A 17206-nucleotide genomic window follows, 5' to 3' on the forward strand; every position below is an offset into this window, starting at 1 on the left:
AGCCATGATTTCGTCATCCGCTGTAAGAGGGAAGGCCAATGGTAGGCAAAGAACAAATGATTGTGAGATTCCTCTTCATCTCGGCAGAAAACACAACTGAGGTCAGTTTGCAGGAACGGAAGCCTATCTTGAGTGCGAAGCTTCCCTATCATCGCCAGCTACAAAATAAAATTATATTTGGGCATAGACCAAGGCTCCCAGACCACCTTTGCCCAAGAAGCCGGATCACCTTTAAGCTGCAAAAAAATCATAAGTATTAGCTGAGAAAGGATGATCGACACTGCTCCAAGAAGTTAACAAAGTAATTACTTGATACCGGCCTCCATAGTCCATGAAAAGCTGATCTTGGAGACATGCTCATGATTTACTTATGTATAAAGAGTTATATTTTAAACTAACAATCTTATTTATTTTATTCTTAGAGTTTCTATATCTTTGTTGCAAAATCTTAAAAATAACTTAAGATAATCAAATTCAGATTCGAGCTTAAATTATTTTATTATATAGCTTTGCATTAATAAGTATAATTTTTTATCTGACCATAAAATCAAGATAAAATCTAGTCATAAGTTTTTAGAGATTTTTTTTTATTTCGAGTTAGAATATTTGAACAATTAAAGTTTTTTAAAACTTTCTAATAAATGAACGAAGTTGTTATTTATATTTTGCTATTTATTTCATAATAAAATCTATAATGGTTAGACATTGATAATTGATGCAATCAACAATAGTATGGTAAAGTATACACATGTTATTCTTAGATTTAATTATATTCTTAATAAGTTGTATGAATTTTATATATTTAGTAAGATTGATTTGAAAATTAATTATCAACAAATTAAGATGAAAGAAAAGGATAAAGGGAAAAATAACTTTAAGACTAAATATGAATTGTTTGAATACTTAGTCATGTTGTTTAGTCTTACTATTGCACATTGTAATTTAATAAGATTGATGAATTTAGGTGAGCATATTGAGCATTTATGATTTTGTTTAATAAGTTACAAAAGAAATTGTTATATACTAATCTATTAAATTGTGAAAATTATTCATAATTTAAAATAATTTATGGTTTAACTCTACTAGATTTGATTTCTTTACTTTTTGATGAAAAAGTTAGACTTGACAGCAATAGAAAAACACAAGTGAAGAAAGCATTATTTAATACAATATGATAATATGTTGAGAAAAAGAATGAGAAGTACGTATTCCTAGCAAACAAAAGATGAAAAAGGATTGTCTTTGAATTAGAACATCACGTTTGGTTGCATATCCACAAAAAGAGTTTTCTTGGACACAGAAAATCAAAGTTGATGCTTAGATAAAATTGTTCATTTAGATTCTTTGATGGAGTCAATGCCTATAAAATGAATCTACAATGTGATTATAATGTTAGTGTTATATTCAAAATTTCTTTACAATGTGATTATAATATTAGTGTTATATTCAAAATTTCTGATATTTCTTTGTTTGATATCGGTAATGATTTAAGGTCGAATTCTTTTGAGCAGAGAGGAGATAATGCAATCCTAGCTACAACAAACGATCCATTAGAAGTATTGATGTGGTTTATTTTAAGGTATAAAATGAAATAGATCCAAAAGAAGTTCAATGGGCTAAGTAAAGAGACTTGGGTCAAAAAGGTTCAAATCTGTCAATTTAAATCTTTATGTACTTCTCAATTATATATTAAGCTACAAGTAAAGTTTGGATATGGTTCTAACTGGGTTAAAAACTGGACATCTTTCCAATGATATATGGTAGGTCTACTAATACATTTAGACAAGAGAGAAACATGTTTAAAGTTGGACTTATAATCTACCAGCAAAATGAGAAAATAGAAAAGACATTGTCTCTTTAAGAATTATAGATTTCATTCACTATAAGGAGTTTTTAATGTTATTGAAAACTTACATGGAAACCTTTAGGTTATTTATTTTGAAAGGATTCCATATCAAACAAGAAGAACTAACTTGTTAGAAATTAATACTTATTTTACAAAGCATCATACTTTTGTTCATCAAGGATTCTTCAACAATTATTTATCTTTGGTATTTGTCACTATCATGTGCAACAAAAGATGCAAAATAATTTTTTATTATTATTTTATTTATTTTATTATTTTGGCTAAAATGTTCGTTAGAATTTGGCTAAAATTTTAAAAACACCAAAAAAATCAATTTTTTATTTTTAATATTAGGATTTATGATTTACATGTAAAATGTATTTTCAATACTAAAAAAATCAGATTAAGCCCATAATAAATAAATTAACCCCAGCTCTATTTCTCTCTTTTTGCTTACTTTTAATATTTTGAAATTACAAACTTATATGTAAGATATATTCCCAAAATTACAAATTTATATGTAAGATATATTCCCTATATTAAGGGAAATAAAATTATAAAATATATTAAAATATATTTTGGTTTTATAATGAATAGGTTTGACCCTTAAAACCCTTGTACACCTAACTGAGATGAATATGTTTTAACCAATAAATAAATTAGAAAAACACAATAGAGCCTTAGTAATAATCAAACAAATGAACAATGTAACTTTCTTTAGGTAGGATATATTAGGGATGATATTGTCTTTCTTATAGACAATTAGTCTCTTTATCTAGACTCTCTAGACCAATTATGGTTTTTAATAACCAAAATACTAAATAGTAACTCCAAACTTGTAAACCATAAAAGGATAAGATTTTTTTTATTCTTTCAATACGCAAACCTAGTCCAAAAATATGATCATTGTAATGTCGTATACATACCATAAAGATCATTAGGTTTAGGCAATACCCAAGCATAGCAAACACATGTTATTTTAAAACAAATTACAATATAACTTATTTTAAGTAGAATGTATAAAGTGATTGTTATCTTTTTTATTACATAATTAGTCTCTTATCTAAAATCTTTAAAAGACTAATTAGGATTTCTAATTGCAATAAAATTAGATAGCAACTCTTATTTTTAATTTTACTCGTAATTAGTTATGATGTCCCCTGGAACATTGTCAATAGTTTTATCAATTTTTATTTTTCTCTTAAAAACCCATCATGACCGAATGATTTACTTCTGTTCCAAAGATTCACTAATTTTCATTTATGATTTGCATGATGGACTCAATCTTGCTATTTATTGTCTTATTCTAATAGAAAGCTTAATGGAAAAAACGTTACCTCATGATAGCTTCAAGACTCTTTTTCTAATAAATAGGTTAAAAACGTTTACGATGGATGATTTTAATATTTTTTCCCTCTTACTCCTTAACTTAATTTCATCATTTTCTATAGATCTTTCATTTATAATTTGATAATGATCACCTTAAGTTGCTTCACTTGTTATGAATGATAATTAAAATAATTTGATAATGATTTAATGTTTTATGTAGAAAGAACTTAATTGAAAACTAATAAAAATATAGATGAAACCTAATTTAATATCATCATTAAATTTTAAAACAACTCAAAGAGTCTTGAAATGGATTGATCAATGTCCAATATTTTTTTATGTTTAACAAAAAATATACAAAATATACATCTTATATAAAATCTTATAATATGATCTTTTATTTTTATTAAAATAAAAATAATTAACAATAAATATTTATGTAAAAAAATCTCATTCAAAGTTTTTCATTTTGAAAATCTTATCTTCAATTTCTATCACTCAATAGTTTGATTGTATGAAAACCTAAATTATTTATTGAATTAAAAATTAAAATATCAAAGTGGAATTTGTGATGATATATAAGAGTATGATATTATTTTATAATATAAAATAAATATTTGAATTCATTCATGACACACTTATATGAATTGTATAGTTATAGGCTTTTGTTGAATAATGGTAATTTGTTTTTTTTAATTATCTAATTATCTAATTAAAAAACATGCACGTTCACACACACACACACACATATATATATATATATATATATATATATATATATATATATTTCCCTTAGGTTTTAGATTATACTAGTATATTTTTTGGCATAAATATAAATATATATAAAAAAAATGCTAATATTTAAGAGCGTTGGGTTTATCTATAAAGCCAGACCCAAAAGATTTGGGTCTGACTGCAACACTTGATCAAAAAATAATATTTATAATATTAATTATAATATCAATAGTAATATTTTTAATATTAATAATAATATTAAACTTGTTTGACGCAAGTTCTTATAGTTTTTTTATTCCTTGAAATTAAAGGTATGGTTTTTCTTTGATAGTAATAATATTTTTTTAAAATATTATTAATGATAATGATAATAATAATAATAACAATAAAAATAATATTAATGACTATAAACTTGGGTTTGCACCCCAACCAGACCCAAATTTTTGGGGTTTGGTTCTTTCAATAATAATAATAATAAACTTGTATGATTCAAGTTCTATTAGTTTTAAATCTCTTTAAATCAAATTTATGGTTTTTCCTCAATAATAATAATATTGTTTTTTCAAATTTAATAATAAAAATAATAACAATATTAAGAATAAGAATAACACTAATAATTATAATAATAATATTAGCAGCAGCAATAATAATAATGATAATAATAATGATTTTAAACTTGCATGATTTAAGTTTAAGTGAATCTGACTGCAAGTCAAGTCCGAGAACCTTAGGTCTGGCTACAACACCAGACCCATGAACTTTGAATATAGGTTTGGCTACAAGGTCGTGTTGTAAAAGTATGATAACTAAATAAAAAAAAATTAATGTTAAAGAATAAAATTAAATAAAAAATATTAATTAAAAAGGGAAAAAAAAAAGAAAAAAACAAAGAAAAGAACTATTCTAATGAATAACACTTTGCGAGGATGGGTACAGTAAAATCCACTAATGAGATCATGATAATCTAATGAAAAGTTAACAAAAAAAAATATGAAGTTTAATTTCAATTAAATCAATATTAAAAGAAAAAACAATTAAAAAAAGAAAAAAAATCTGAATCAACTAGGTCAACCGGCCATACCATGTTAACTTCTCAAACCTGGAATCCATGTCATAAGAATATGATAACTAAATAGAAAAAAAAATTAATATTAATGGGCTAAATCAAACAAAAAAAATTAATAAAAAAAACTATAACTAAAAAGTATTTGCCTTTCACTTTGGATTTGCACAGTGAAATCCATAATGAAATAAAAAAGAAAAAAACCTTTAACTAATATTATTTTTTAAAATTTATTAATTATTATATTAGCAATATTCATTATAATATAAATAATAATATTTTTTTAATATAAATAATAATATTAAACTAGCATGACTAAAGTTTAAGTTGGTTTGACTACAATGTTAGATATAATAGCTTTGGGTTTGACTGCAACATCAAATTCAAGAGTCTTAGACGTGTGTCTAACTACAAGGTTATGCTATAAAAATGTGATAATTAAATAGAAAAAAATTTAATATTAAAAAGTTAAAATTAAAAAGAAAAAAAAGAAAAAAATAAATCAAAATACTATTCCAATAAATAGTGCTTCATGAGGAGAGATATAGTAAAATCCCCTAATGAGATAAATCAAAACACTATTCCAATAAATAGTGCTTCATGTGGAGAGATATAGTAAAATCCCCTAATGAGATTTTGATAATTTATTGAAAAGTAAACAAAACAAGGCATAAAATTTAATTCTCAATTAAATTAATATTAAAAGATAAAATTGAAAGGAAAAAACTAGTTAAGAAAAATAAAAAAAATCTGAATTAACTGGGTTAACCCATCAAACCTGGAATCTGTGTCATGTGAGTGTGATAACTATATACAAAAATTAATATTAAGTCATGTGAGTGTGATAACTACATAAAAAAATTAATATTAATAAACTAAATAAAAAAAAATTACAACTAAAAAAGATGAGGCATTTACTATGGATTGTGATTTCATTATGCAATTCACCATAAAATCCTGATTAGTTTTGATTATAATTAATTAGTTTTAAAATCTATGCTATGTCACCAAAATAATTTTAAATTAATTTTTAATAAAACAAAATATGCCAACTTCATGGATGAATTTTATTGTATTATTTTTTAATTGAAAAATATATAAATATTATTTATGTTTAATCAAATAAACTTTTAAAATAGATGAATCAATCAATTGTTAAAGAGTGTTAAAGAGTTTTTTATACTAATTAAATTCTAAATTGTTAAGCTAATATTTTTCTTAAAAGAAAAGGACAAATAAGTATGTAAATATTTAACATTCACCTTTTCTTTTCTGAATTTATATATTTTTATATCTTAGAGGTTATTTTTTCTAATCATGAACAAATTTTTTTAATGCATCATACAAATATAAGTTATTTATATCAAATATAAAAGAAAATAATATAAATATAAATTACAATAATCTCTTTAATACATAATAAAAATAATTTTAAAAATAATTACTACTTATAAAAAGGCAAACAAAACAATTTAAAAAAAAATCAGAAAGAGAGAATATTCATTAAAAAGTTTACAAAAAATAATATAAAAAAGAGAAAAATAATAAAATGCTACTAGACTAGAACCACTTGAGCGTTTGGGCTTGAAAATCTAAGCCCATGCATCCAGGTCTAGAAATACAAACCCACATGTATAAACTTATATATATATATATATATATACAATACAGGGTGAATGACACGTCACTTGTCCTTCAAATGATGTGTCTACTGCAAGTTATATGTCTATTACAAGTTATGTGTTATATGTTTCCTAGTCTTCAACCACTTGAAACATGTTAAAAAGTTGAATTTTTAGTTTTTGAACCAAATAATTTAATTTTAAATTGGCTTTCCACGTGAAAACACCTTTTTCTTTTGTAGTTTTCTAATTATATTTTCTTAAGTTTAATTTTAAATCGGCTTTCCACATGAAAACACCTTTTTCTATCTTTTGTAGTTTTCTAATTATATTTTCTTTCTTCTCTCAAATTTAGAAACTAAACAATTAATAAAATAAAATTTTGGACCAAAATAAAAATTATTGATAGTTTAGGATCAGCCATGTATTTTCTTCATATTTTATGTTTCACTCATATGTCTTTCAATTTGGTTTTTCTATAACCATTTCAAACTTAATCTCATCTAATTAGGCCATAAAAAATCCTATAAAAAAATAGTTAAAGGATAAAAATAGAGAAAATGAAAAAATAGAAGAAAGAAGAAAGGGAGCTCCTTTACTGTACATATCAATCCTTTGTTTTTATAATTGTTCTTGTTACTGTAATTTCAAACTTAATCTTATTTAATTAAGCTATAAAATAATTCAATTGAAAAAAGATGTGGACAAAAATAAAAATAAATGATGAAAAATAAAGTTGTTGGGGATTTTCCAGGATTATACTAGCTCTTGAATGTATTTGTTAATAAAAGAAGATAATACTTTATTATTAAATAATAAAAACAAAATAAATTGAAATAATTATTACTCATAACTGCTAAAATGAAAAGTAAAAGGTAACATGTTATAAGAGCATGCAAAAACAATTTAAAAGTTTCAAATTGCTGGTATTGTTTGTGAAAGTGTAAATATGATTTGTTTTTTATATACTCTAATGGAAATAAAAAATATTTTAACATCCCATTTTTATTCTAATATATTTAATTTTAATATTTTTTTAAGAAAAATATAAAGAAAAATTATAATGATAAAAGATGGAATATTTAAATAATTTATTTAAATGTTGGGATTGATTTTTCTTTAAAACAAAAACCATTTTGACTCTTCATTTAACTCTCTTATTGAAGTTGTAAAACAAAATGAAAAAAACTACTTTTTTATTTTTAACTGTTTGTTTATATCTCTTACTAATTTATTGACTCATGCTATTGGATTAAGTCTAAATTTTTGTGAATATAAAAAAATATTTAAATATTGTTAATATGTTTTAGTAAAAACAATTATGTGAAGATTGATTTAAGGTAACTTGATTAATTTTGCAGGTCTAAAAGCAATTCATACAATAGGTAAAAACATAATTTAACAAAAAAATATTTTAAGATAACATCTTTTTTAATAGTAAAATAACAACATATTAGATTTATTTGAATCAATTCGAGTTAACATGTTAAATTTATATCCCAGATTATAAAACTATAATTACCTATGGAAAGAAAATCAAAATAAATTATGAAATTTAATTTCTAATTAACTAATGATGAATGATGAAATTGAAAAAAAATCAATTAAAAAAACATAAAAAAGCAACTCAAGTCATAAAATCAAGACAACCCTATAAAAAAAATAAAAATAAATTATGAACTCCAATCCACAAGCAACCTAATGTTGAAAGGATACGATTAAAAAAATATATAAAAAATAACTTAAGTTAATCCGTCAAACCCATGACCTAGGTTATCATACCGAAATAACCTCAAAAATAAAAAATAAAAAAATAACATAATTTAACCCAGATTAATATGTTAAATTCATGTCTTTGATAATGATTAAAATAACACTATAGAGGTAAAATTAATGTTAATTATAAAACTCAATTATCAATCGTCTATATAAATCCATTGTTGAACAATGAGATTTATAAAAATTTAATTAAAAAATGATATAAAAAATAAGTCAAGTCAACTCGAATTAACTCTTTAAGCACTATTCTCGGGTTATAAAGATCAAATAACATAATAAAAAGAAAACAAAAATATATTATGAAGTCTAATTCTTAATCAAACACAATATTAAATAATAAAATTGAATAAAAAATCAATTAAAAAAACTAAGTTAACTAGGTTAACTTGCCAAATTGGTGATTCAAGTAATGAGATAAGGACAATCCAATAAAAAAAATCAATGTTGAAGGATCTATGACTCGAGTCATAAGATTGATATAATCTCTTAGTAGAAAAATAAAAAACAACTTGATTCAACAAGGTTCAAAATACCAAAACCCACGACCTTGTTTGTGTGACCAAGATATTCCTGTTAAAAAAAAATCACAATAAATTATAAAACTTGATTTTTAACTGATCATGTATTGAATAATAATATAAAAAATACATTAAAAAATAACAATTAAAATCAACTTAAATTAACTTATTAAACAATCTTCTCGAATCATAAGGCTGGAATAACATAATAAAAATTAAACAAAATAAATCATAATATATAATCTTTAATCAATTTAATATTAAATGATATAATTAAAAAAATTAATAAGAAATTTAATTATTTAAGCTAACTTACTAAATTTATAATTTATGCCACAATAGCGCAATGATTTAATAAAAAAATTAATATTAAAAGATAAAATTAAAAAAAATATTAATTAAAAAAATAAAAATAAAAATAAAACATTATTTTTTTAAATAAATAATTTAATAGCGCTTGTGAGAGCAGGGATATAGCGAACCCCCTCCTCATTTAGATTTTTAGATTATAGTTAATTGGAGATGACCTAACAACGCAAAACGGCTAATGCACTTTCAATCTTTATAATAATCGAATAAAATTAAGTCTTGAAAATAAATAAACATTAGCTACCCTCGCACACGCTGATGTGTAAAAGATATCCCCATTGCCAAAACCCTAGATTCCCAACTTAGAGACTCACAAACAGCACCCCCACTCTCTCCTCCCCTCTCAGCAGCAGCAGTTTATGCAACTGAAAGAAAACTAACAAAAATCAACATTATAATTCTCAAAAAAATGCAAGCAATCCAACTCAATCAAAAATCAAAACCAACACCAAAACGTTTCATAAAATCCCAAATCCCAGAATCAGTCCTGAACGACCCATCCCTTAACGCCTCCATCTCTCTCTTGCCTTCCAACTACAACTTCGAAATCCACAAATGTATCTGGCGCGTGCGTTCCACCAACGCTAAACGCATCGCCCTCCAGCTCCCTGAAGGCCTCCTCATGTATTCTCTAATCCTCTCTGACATCTTCACTGCCTTCGCTGACGTCACCCACTGCTTCGTCCTCGGCGACGTCACCTACGGCGCCTGCTGTGTGGACGATTTGTCGGCTTTGGCTCTCGATGCCGATTTATTGATACACTACGGTCATAGCTGTTTGATACCTATTGATGCCACCAAAATCCCATGTCTCTATGTCTTTGTAGAAATAAAAATCGATGTCAGCCGTTTGATCAACACGATCAGCCTCAATTTTGGGACCCACAAGAGAAATATTGTGCTCGCGGGCACGATTCAGTTTGCTTCGGCGATCAGGGAAGCGAAACCTGAGTTGGAAAATAATGGGTTTGTTGTTTTGATCCCGCAATCGAAACCCTTATCGGCTGGAGAGGTTTTGGGTTGTACCGCACCCAAAATGTCAAAAAATGTTGTTGGGAATTTGGGTTTTAGTGAGGAGGAGATGGTTTTGGTGTTTGTAGCAGATGGAAGGTTTCATTTAGAGGCATTTATGATTGCGAATCCAGGGATCAAGGCATTTAGGTATGACCCTTATTTAGGGAAGTTGTTTTTGGAGGAGTATGATCATAAGGGAATGAAGGAGGTAAGGAAAAAGGCAATAGAGAGGGCAAAGGGAGCGAGGAGTTGGGGGGTTGTTTTGGGAACTTTGGGAAGGCAAGGGAACCCGAGGATACTGGAAAGGTTGGAAAAGAAGATGGGGGAGAAAGGGTATGATTATATGGTTGTTTTGATGTCAGAAATTAGTCCGAGTAGGATTGCATTGTTTGAGGATTCTGTTGATGCTTGGATTCAAATCGCTTGTCCTAGGCTTTCTATTGATTGGGGGGATGCTTTTAAGAAGCCATTGTTGACGCCTTTCGAGGCAGAGATTGCGCTTGGGGATTTGGCTGGCTGGTGGGAGAAGAGTTTGGTGGTGAATTCAGGGTGTGATGGTGGTGGGAGTGGTTTGGGATGTGGTCAGAAGAGTGATGGATCATGTTGTGAATGTAGCAATGGGGATGCAAAGGGTGTGGAGAAAGATTTCGGTGGGGAGTATCCCATGGATTACTATGCTCAGGATGGGGGGGAATGGAATTCTTCTTATGTGAAGAAGCCAACTCGCCCAGTGCGGAGAAATGTTGTCTCTTCTATCAGAAATGATCCTGCTTCTTAACATCACTGGACACATAAGACTGTAAACTAGTGCACCTAGGAATGGTGCTGAGGTTTCTTACTACGAGTAAGCTGTCAAACTCCTTCCATGTTTTTAATCTTCTATAACTAATATTTTAGCATATGAAAGTTGCTTTCAGTTTCTATGAAATGATTCATTTGTAGTTTAGGAACTCATACGAACTATGAAGGAATGATTGACATTGATTTCAGTAAATGCTTAATGTGTTTAGATACGTGAAAATAACATATTGTTTACATTACGACAGCTATTATACAGTGAGGTTCTGTATTATGATGAGGATAAACTACCCTTAATATCTTGTTAGTTGTAGGCCCTGTTTGTTTCATGGAACTTTGTTTCCTGGAGATCATTTCCAAACTTTTTCATGTTTGTTTACCATTAGGATTAGGAAAGTTCGTTAATGAAAAACACTTTCTAGTCAAAGAAAAATTTGGCTTGGTTTTCAAAAAAGTATTTTTTTATATTTTGGGCAGAATACACTTTCAAGAAATTGCACATAAAAATAAAGTGAAATGACTAAATTACCATTACAATTTGTCTTTCTCTTATCCTTTTCTTAATTGAGATTTTATTTATTTATCAGATTTAATATCTTTTTTTTTGTTGATATTTATTTTATTTTAAATAATTTATGAAATTAGAATTATTTTTTTCAATTTCATCATCTTTTAACTTTTTTTATTTATTAAATTTAATCCCTATTCTTTGATTGCAATTTTTTAATTTGAAATAATTTATGAAATTGATTTTTTTTTTAAATTTCATTCTCCTTCAACTTTTTTATTTGTCAGATCTGGTTTCTATTTTTTTAACAAACTTGGAAAAAAATTAAAAATTAAAAGTTATTTTTCAATTCATTTTTCATGAAAATGCTTAACATTAAAAAATAATCACTTTTCAGAAATTCACATTCCAAAAAAAAAACTACTTTCCGATAAATAAATAAATAGGCCTGAGTGTAAACTGAGAGAGAGATGTTGCTGTAGAATTCATTTTTCATGACACTGCTTAACATTAGAAAATAATCACTTTTCAGAAATCCACATTCCAAAAGAAAATTACCTTTCGACAAACAAATAGGCCTGAGTGTAAACTGAGAGAGAGATGTTGCTGTAGAATTCATTTTTCATGACGCCGCTTAACGTTAGAAAATAATCACTTTTCAGAAATCCACATTCCAAAAGAAAAATACTTTCTAACAAACAAATAGGAGGGAGGGAGGGAGGGAGGGAGGGAGAGGGAGAGAGAGATGTTGCTGTAGATCATTGTTCTTTTGAGAAATTTTGTTGAGGTTGGACGGAAAGAATTTTTTGAGAAAAAGAAAATTACTGGGTCATGTTTCTTTATATTAGTTAATGACTTAAAACTTGTAGTCATTGTTAATTTTGGTGCTCTGATTGAACAATCCTGGGATGTTCTGCATAGGCTGTCATGGGAAACAGGCTTTGACTTTTTTGATGAAGTAAGGTTTTCCAGTAATTGGAACACAATGTTTATACACGCCTTGTTTATTTGCTGGCTAAAAAATGTTGATTTTGATGTATGGTGTTAATGGAATACGTGGTGGAAGTTGCAACTCCTGGATAAGATTGGAATGTTTATATGCTAAAGCAACTACAAGGTTATAGGACTCGTGTGGACATGAAGTGGTACCATGTTTTACTACAATGCGCATGAATGCTAGGTTATAATTTTTAATAAAATTGTACTACTGAACATTCTACCATGACAAATTTGATGAGCAAATGCGAGCTATTGATTCTTAAGCTACTGAATATTGTGCATGAGTTAGTTGCATAGGTTAACACAAATTTCAACGCATATAAAGCACTAAAGCATAAAATACTAAGTGCATTTTTGGTATCATAATTAGCATCTTGTTATACAGTGTTTTTAAGTTCTTGTAAACTTTGCAATAATATGCAGGTTGACACTGGGCTGCACCCAGGTCCCTCTCAAGTCCAAATCTAACTAGAAGCTCCTCAAGTAGGATCTACAACGGTAGCCACTCTTCTCTCTATCAAATGACATATCAATGTCAATCAAAATCATGCATTTGAGTAGGTCACACCATTCGAAAAATCTGTATTCCACCTCTTGTGGCTGGCTTTTGTTGGGTGGATACATGGCACAGTATATCTTTACCTTCTCCATTCTAGTGAAATTTTAGTTGGGTTGAACAAATGAGCTTTTACAAATTCCAGATAATACAATTTCAGATGTTGTTGCACTGAGTATCTCACAATTTCATGACAAATTTTACATCTTGTATCATTAAATTCAAATAAATGATGCACAAATCTTGATTCTTCACTCCACGATGTCTCAACACCGGAGGCAGAAAGGATTTTCTTGTCAGTCAGATGATCAGAGAGACGTTATCATGACAATTTAGAAACAAAAACAATTGTAGTGCCAGTCTGGCATTATAAATCTAATTTTTTTCCTTCTTTCTTGAATAGTGTGGATCTCTATGGTAGGACCTTGAACTAGCTGGTATAAACAAGTTGCGTGGAAGGGCATTCAGTGGCAATCATCAAGAACTGATGCAGAGCACTAGTACTTCTTATCCGCTGTTCGTATAAAAGGATGTTTAGATAAAGCATTTGAGAGCTCAACAAGAGTAATCCTTGTTGCATCATTGGAATGCTCTATCGACCATACAAGATCGTGGATAATCGAACCTCCACTTTTTTTTTTGGCCTTATAAAATCTCTTCAAGGTATACTTCAGAATTTCTGAAAGCAGATATTACTCTTTAGGATGTTATTGAATCACGGCTTTATGACAAGCTTCGGATTTGGTGGATGCCACTGAGAGAATATCGTCAATTTCAAATAACTTATTGGTAAGTTTAAGCATGCTTTGGTTCCGAGAAAGAATTGAGGGATTTTATTTCTCAGATATACTTGCACCAAAATCTTGTGGGTTATTGATCCTCAGGTTGGATTGTGGGGAGAACCATTTAGACGTTGTGACTATTATGTTGAACCAGCTGGTCCTGACGAGTTGTATAGAAGGGCACAAGTTTTGGTGCCGCATTCCTGTTGCGGTTCAGATATCAATTAAAAATTAGATGCGTTGTTTAATAGATTTAATTGGTAATCATGCGGTAATGAAAGAGATATGGATATAAAGAACTATGATCTCGTGTTAATTATTTTTTTAATTTAATTATATGTCTATTTTTTAGAAAAAGAAATTACAATTAAAATTCAAAAGAAATAAGATAACTTTGCTTTATGATATGGTCGGTTGCATGGTTTGAATTTGAATTTCAAATGTTTAGTTTTACAAGAGCTGTTTGCCCTAGGATGTCTAAAGATGACTGAATTATCCTGTTTTTATTTTAAGTATGTTATTTAAAAAAAATTAATTTTAAATAACGATTATCCTATTTTTATTTTAAGCTTGTTAATTTTAAAAAAATAATTTTAGATAATGATTTTTTTATTGGCAGGTGTTAATTTATCAAATCTGAACACGAGTCATAGTCATGGATATAGTTAGATTTGATGACTATGTTTTATTATTAAATTTATGATTAAAATATATGATGAGAAGATGGATACATGAAGGAAAGCAGATTAAAATATATGATGAGAAGATAGATACATGAAGGAATGCATTTGAAAAAGAATTAAGTAAAAAAAATAATTATCATGAAGAGCAGTAAAAAAGGAATCTTACTAATATTAGAAAAATAAATTATAATTTTATTAAAAACAAAATAAAAATTGAACTATTCTTTATTAATACTCAAAAATATTTTTTTTAATTTATTTATCTAAAAAATTTTCAAGACCTTTGACTTAAGAAAAATATATTTCTTGATGACGTTGTTTAATGTTAAATATATATTTTTTAAAAATATTTCTTGATGACGTTGTTTAATGTTAAATATATATTTTTTTTAAAATATTGATGTCTACTTTTTGGATTGATAAGGGTAGCAACTCATAACTTAAATCATAAATATAATTAAGTCAACTAAATTTTTTAGAATCTATTTTTCACTTAATTATATGACATTAAAAATAGATATTTATAAAATAAAAATAAAACTAAAAATAATTTATTTTATTAAATTAAAATTCAAATTAAAAAGAAAATTATTTAAAATTAAAAAAGATCATCTAGGTTTGAGTGGACCAGGACGCTTGGCTCATAAATTAAAAAGGCTAGGCCTGCATGCTTGAATGTTTTATTTTGTTTTTTTTCTTTGACTTAAAAAATAGATGAAATGAGATGATATTTTTATACAAAATAATAATAATAATAATTAGACAATGTGTTATCACACGAGAGTTGGTTAGAAAATTAAGTTGGGTTTTTTGGATCTAAAAAACTAACCTCACCTAAAAACATCTAATAATCACTCTCATAATTTTACAAAATCAATCTTTCAACTAAAAAAACCTTTAAATTGGTCCAAATCTACAAAAGCAAGTTAAGAAAAATTTCTTTGTCAAGTCTACTTTTTTAGGGGAAGATAAAGGACAAAAGGATACTTTAATAAAACTTTTTTCGTTAAATGAAATATATTTACACCAAGAATAACTTGTTTTGTTTTTGGAATATAGTTAACCATCAACCTTTTCTCTTTTTGCTATTTTCTAGTAACTTACTCTCCTCTCTCAAATTCAGGGCTGAAACATGAATAAAATAAATTTTTTAATGAAAATTTGAAATCTTCAACAAAGAGGGATCAAACATGTAACAAATTTCGGGACCAAAATTTTATTTTTCATGAGGTGTGCCCTAAATTAAAAAATATGTGCCTCATGAACAACAAAAGAAAAAAATAGGATGCATTTTTTCTCTATGATCAAATATGGTTATTAAAGCTTTAATTGTTTTAATCAATAAAACCAAATTTCATCTTACCATATCAAAAATAAAATCAATGAAGTAATATTTTTTGACACATCGAGAATTCTATAAGAAGCTAATTAAAATAGATCATGAGCACTAAAATCCATTGAATATAAGTTGTAAAAATAAAATTGAAAAAATTAATGATAAATAAAAAATAATAAAAGAAAAAAAAAATAATGAAAAACACTGTTTTAGTCAATAATACTTTGTAAGGAGTTCCATAATTTTTTTCTAGGGAAATTATTTTTTTTCTTAATTTTAACTATAGTTATTGATGGATCTCCCTAAGCAAAAAAGTTTGTAGGACCTTTTTTAATTTTCATGGATGAAATTTGTGGCATCAACTTATAGGGTTTGTCATTTTTCTCAAATTTTTTCCCTAGTATAAAATGAGAGATTGCCTTTAGAATTATTAAAAATAAAAAAACAAAAAAAATAGTATAATGTTATAAAACCAAATATTCATATATTCTATCTAAACTTACTAGTCTTTTTATTATTCGTAACAATTCTTTACTTGAGTGGTTGAAATATCTATATTCTATACATATCCATTTGAAGATTTTTGCACTTTATAATAAATAAAAAAGGTAAAGTCTTTGAAACAACAATTAATATTCTAATTGCATTAGTTAAAATTTATCTATTCCTTTTCATTCCTATCACAACAAAATATATTTTGCCTAGACTAAAAGTGAACAAACTATTAAGTCTTAGATGAGAATTTTTTTAAACTTATTTCTCTCACTAATCTATTATTAACAATAACCAATTCTTCACACTATAAAGTATAAAATGTCATCTCTTAAAATTTCTACAATAACTACCATATAAATTCTTCACTTATGATTGAAGTTTATTTGTATAATGTATTTGTATGAATTGGAGAGAAAGATTTAAGTTTCTTTAAGATTCTACTATATATGAATAAATATAATTCCATCTATTTTATCTTAAAACATCTATTTGACATTGTAATTAGTATTTACTTATATAGTGTCTGTTTATATTATATTTTATGTTTTATCCTATAATGTCTATTTAGGATTGTATCAGAACTTTTTCTTGGAGTGCATGCCTGATAATGTAATACGACCAAAAGATTGATGTCTTCTTTCAAGTGCAGGAGTGTCGAAATAATAAATAACTCAGTAAGACTAGGGTCAAACCACATGAAGGTTAATTGTATAAATCATAGATAACAATAATATAACAACAACAACAACAACAACAATAACAACAACAATAATA

General features: G+C 26.7%; 1 protein-coding gene across 2 annotated transcripts; it reads left to right on the plus strand.

Moving 5' to 3' along the window:
• The first annotated feature begins 9490 nt into the window (after positions 1 to 9490).
• LOC105115044 (diphthamide synthesis DPH2 family protein) lies at positions 9491 to 14166 on the plus strand. Of its 2 annotated transcripts, XM_011011815.1 has the most exons (4): positions 9491 to 11119; positions 13004 to 13078; positions 13540 to 13925; positions 14021 to 14166. In XM_011011815.1, exon 1 carries the CDS (start codon positions 9671 to 9673, stop codon positions 11051 to 11053), a length of 1383 nt encoding a protein of 460 aa, XP_011010117.1. In that variant the 5' UTR covers positions 9491 to 9670; the 3' UTR covers positions 11054 to 11119; positions 13004 to 13078; positions 13540 to 13925; positions 14021 to 14166. The 2 variants fall into 2 exon arrangements, with proteins under 2 accessions (XP_011010117.1, XP_011010116.1); XM_011011814.1 differs by having other exon boundaries at positions 13540 to 14160.
• Positions 14167 to 17206: the final 3040 nt, after the last annotated feature.

Source organism: Populus euphratica, unplaced genomic scaffold (assembly GCF_000495115.2).
Source record: "Populus euphratica unplaced genomic scaffold, PopEup_1.0 scaffold622.1, whole genome shotgun sequence".
Classification (NCBI taxonomy): domain Eukaryota; kingdom Viridiplantae; phylum Streptophyta; class Magnoliopsida; order Malpighiales; family Salicaceae; genus Populus; species Populus euphratica.

What these genes read in the sequence shown, in the direction of transcription:
- LOC105115044 (XM_011011815.1), top strand. Translation starts at nt 9,671, where the DNA reads ATGCAAGCAATCCAACTCAATCAAAAATCAAAACCAACACCAAAACGT.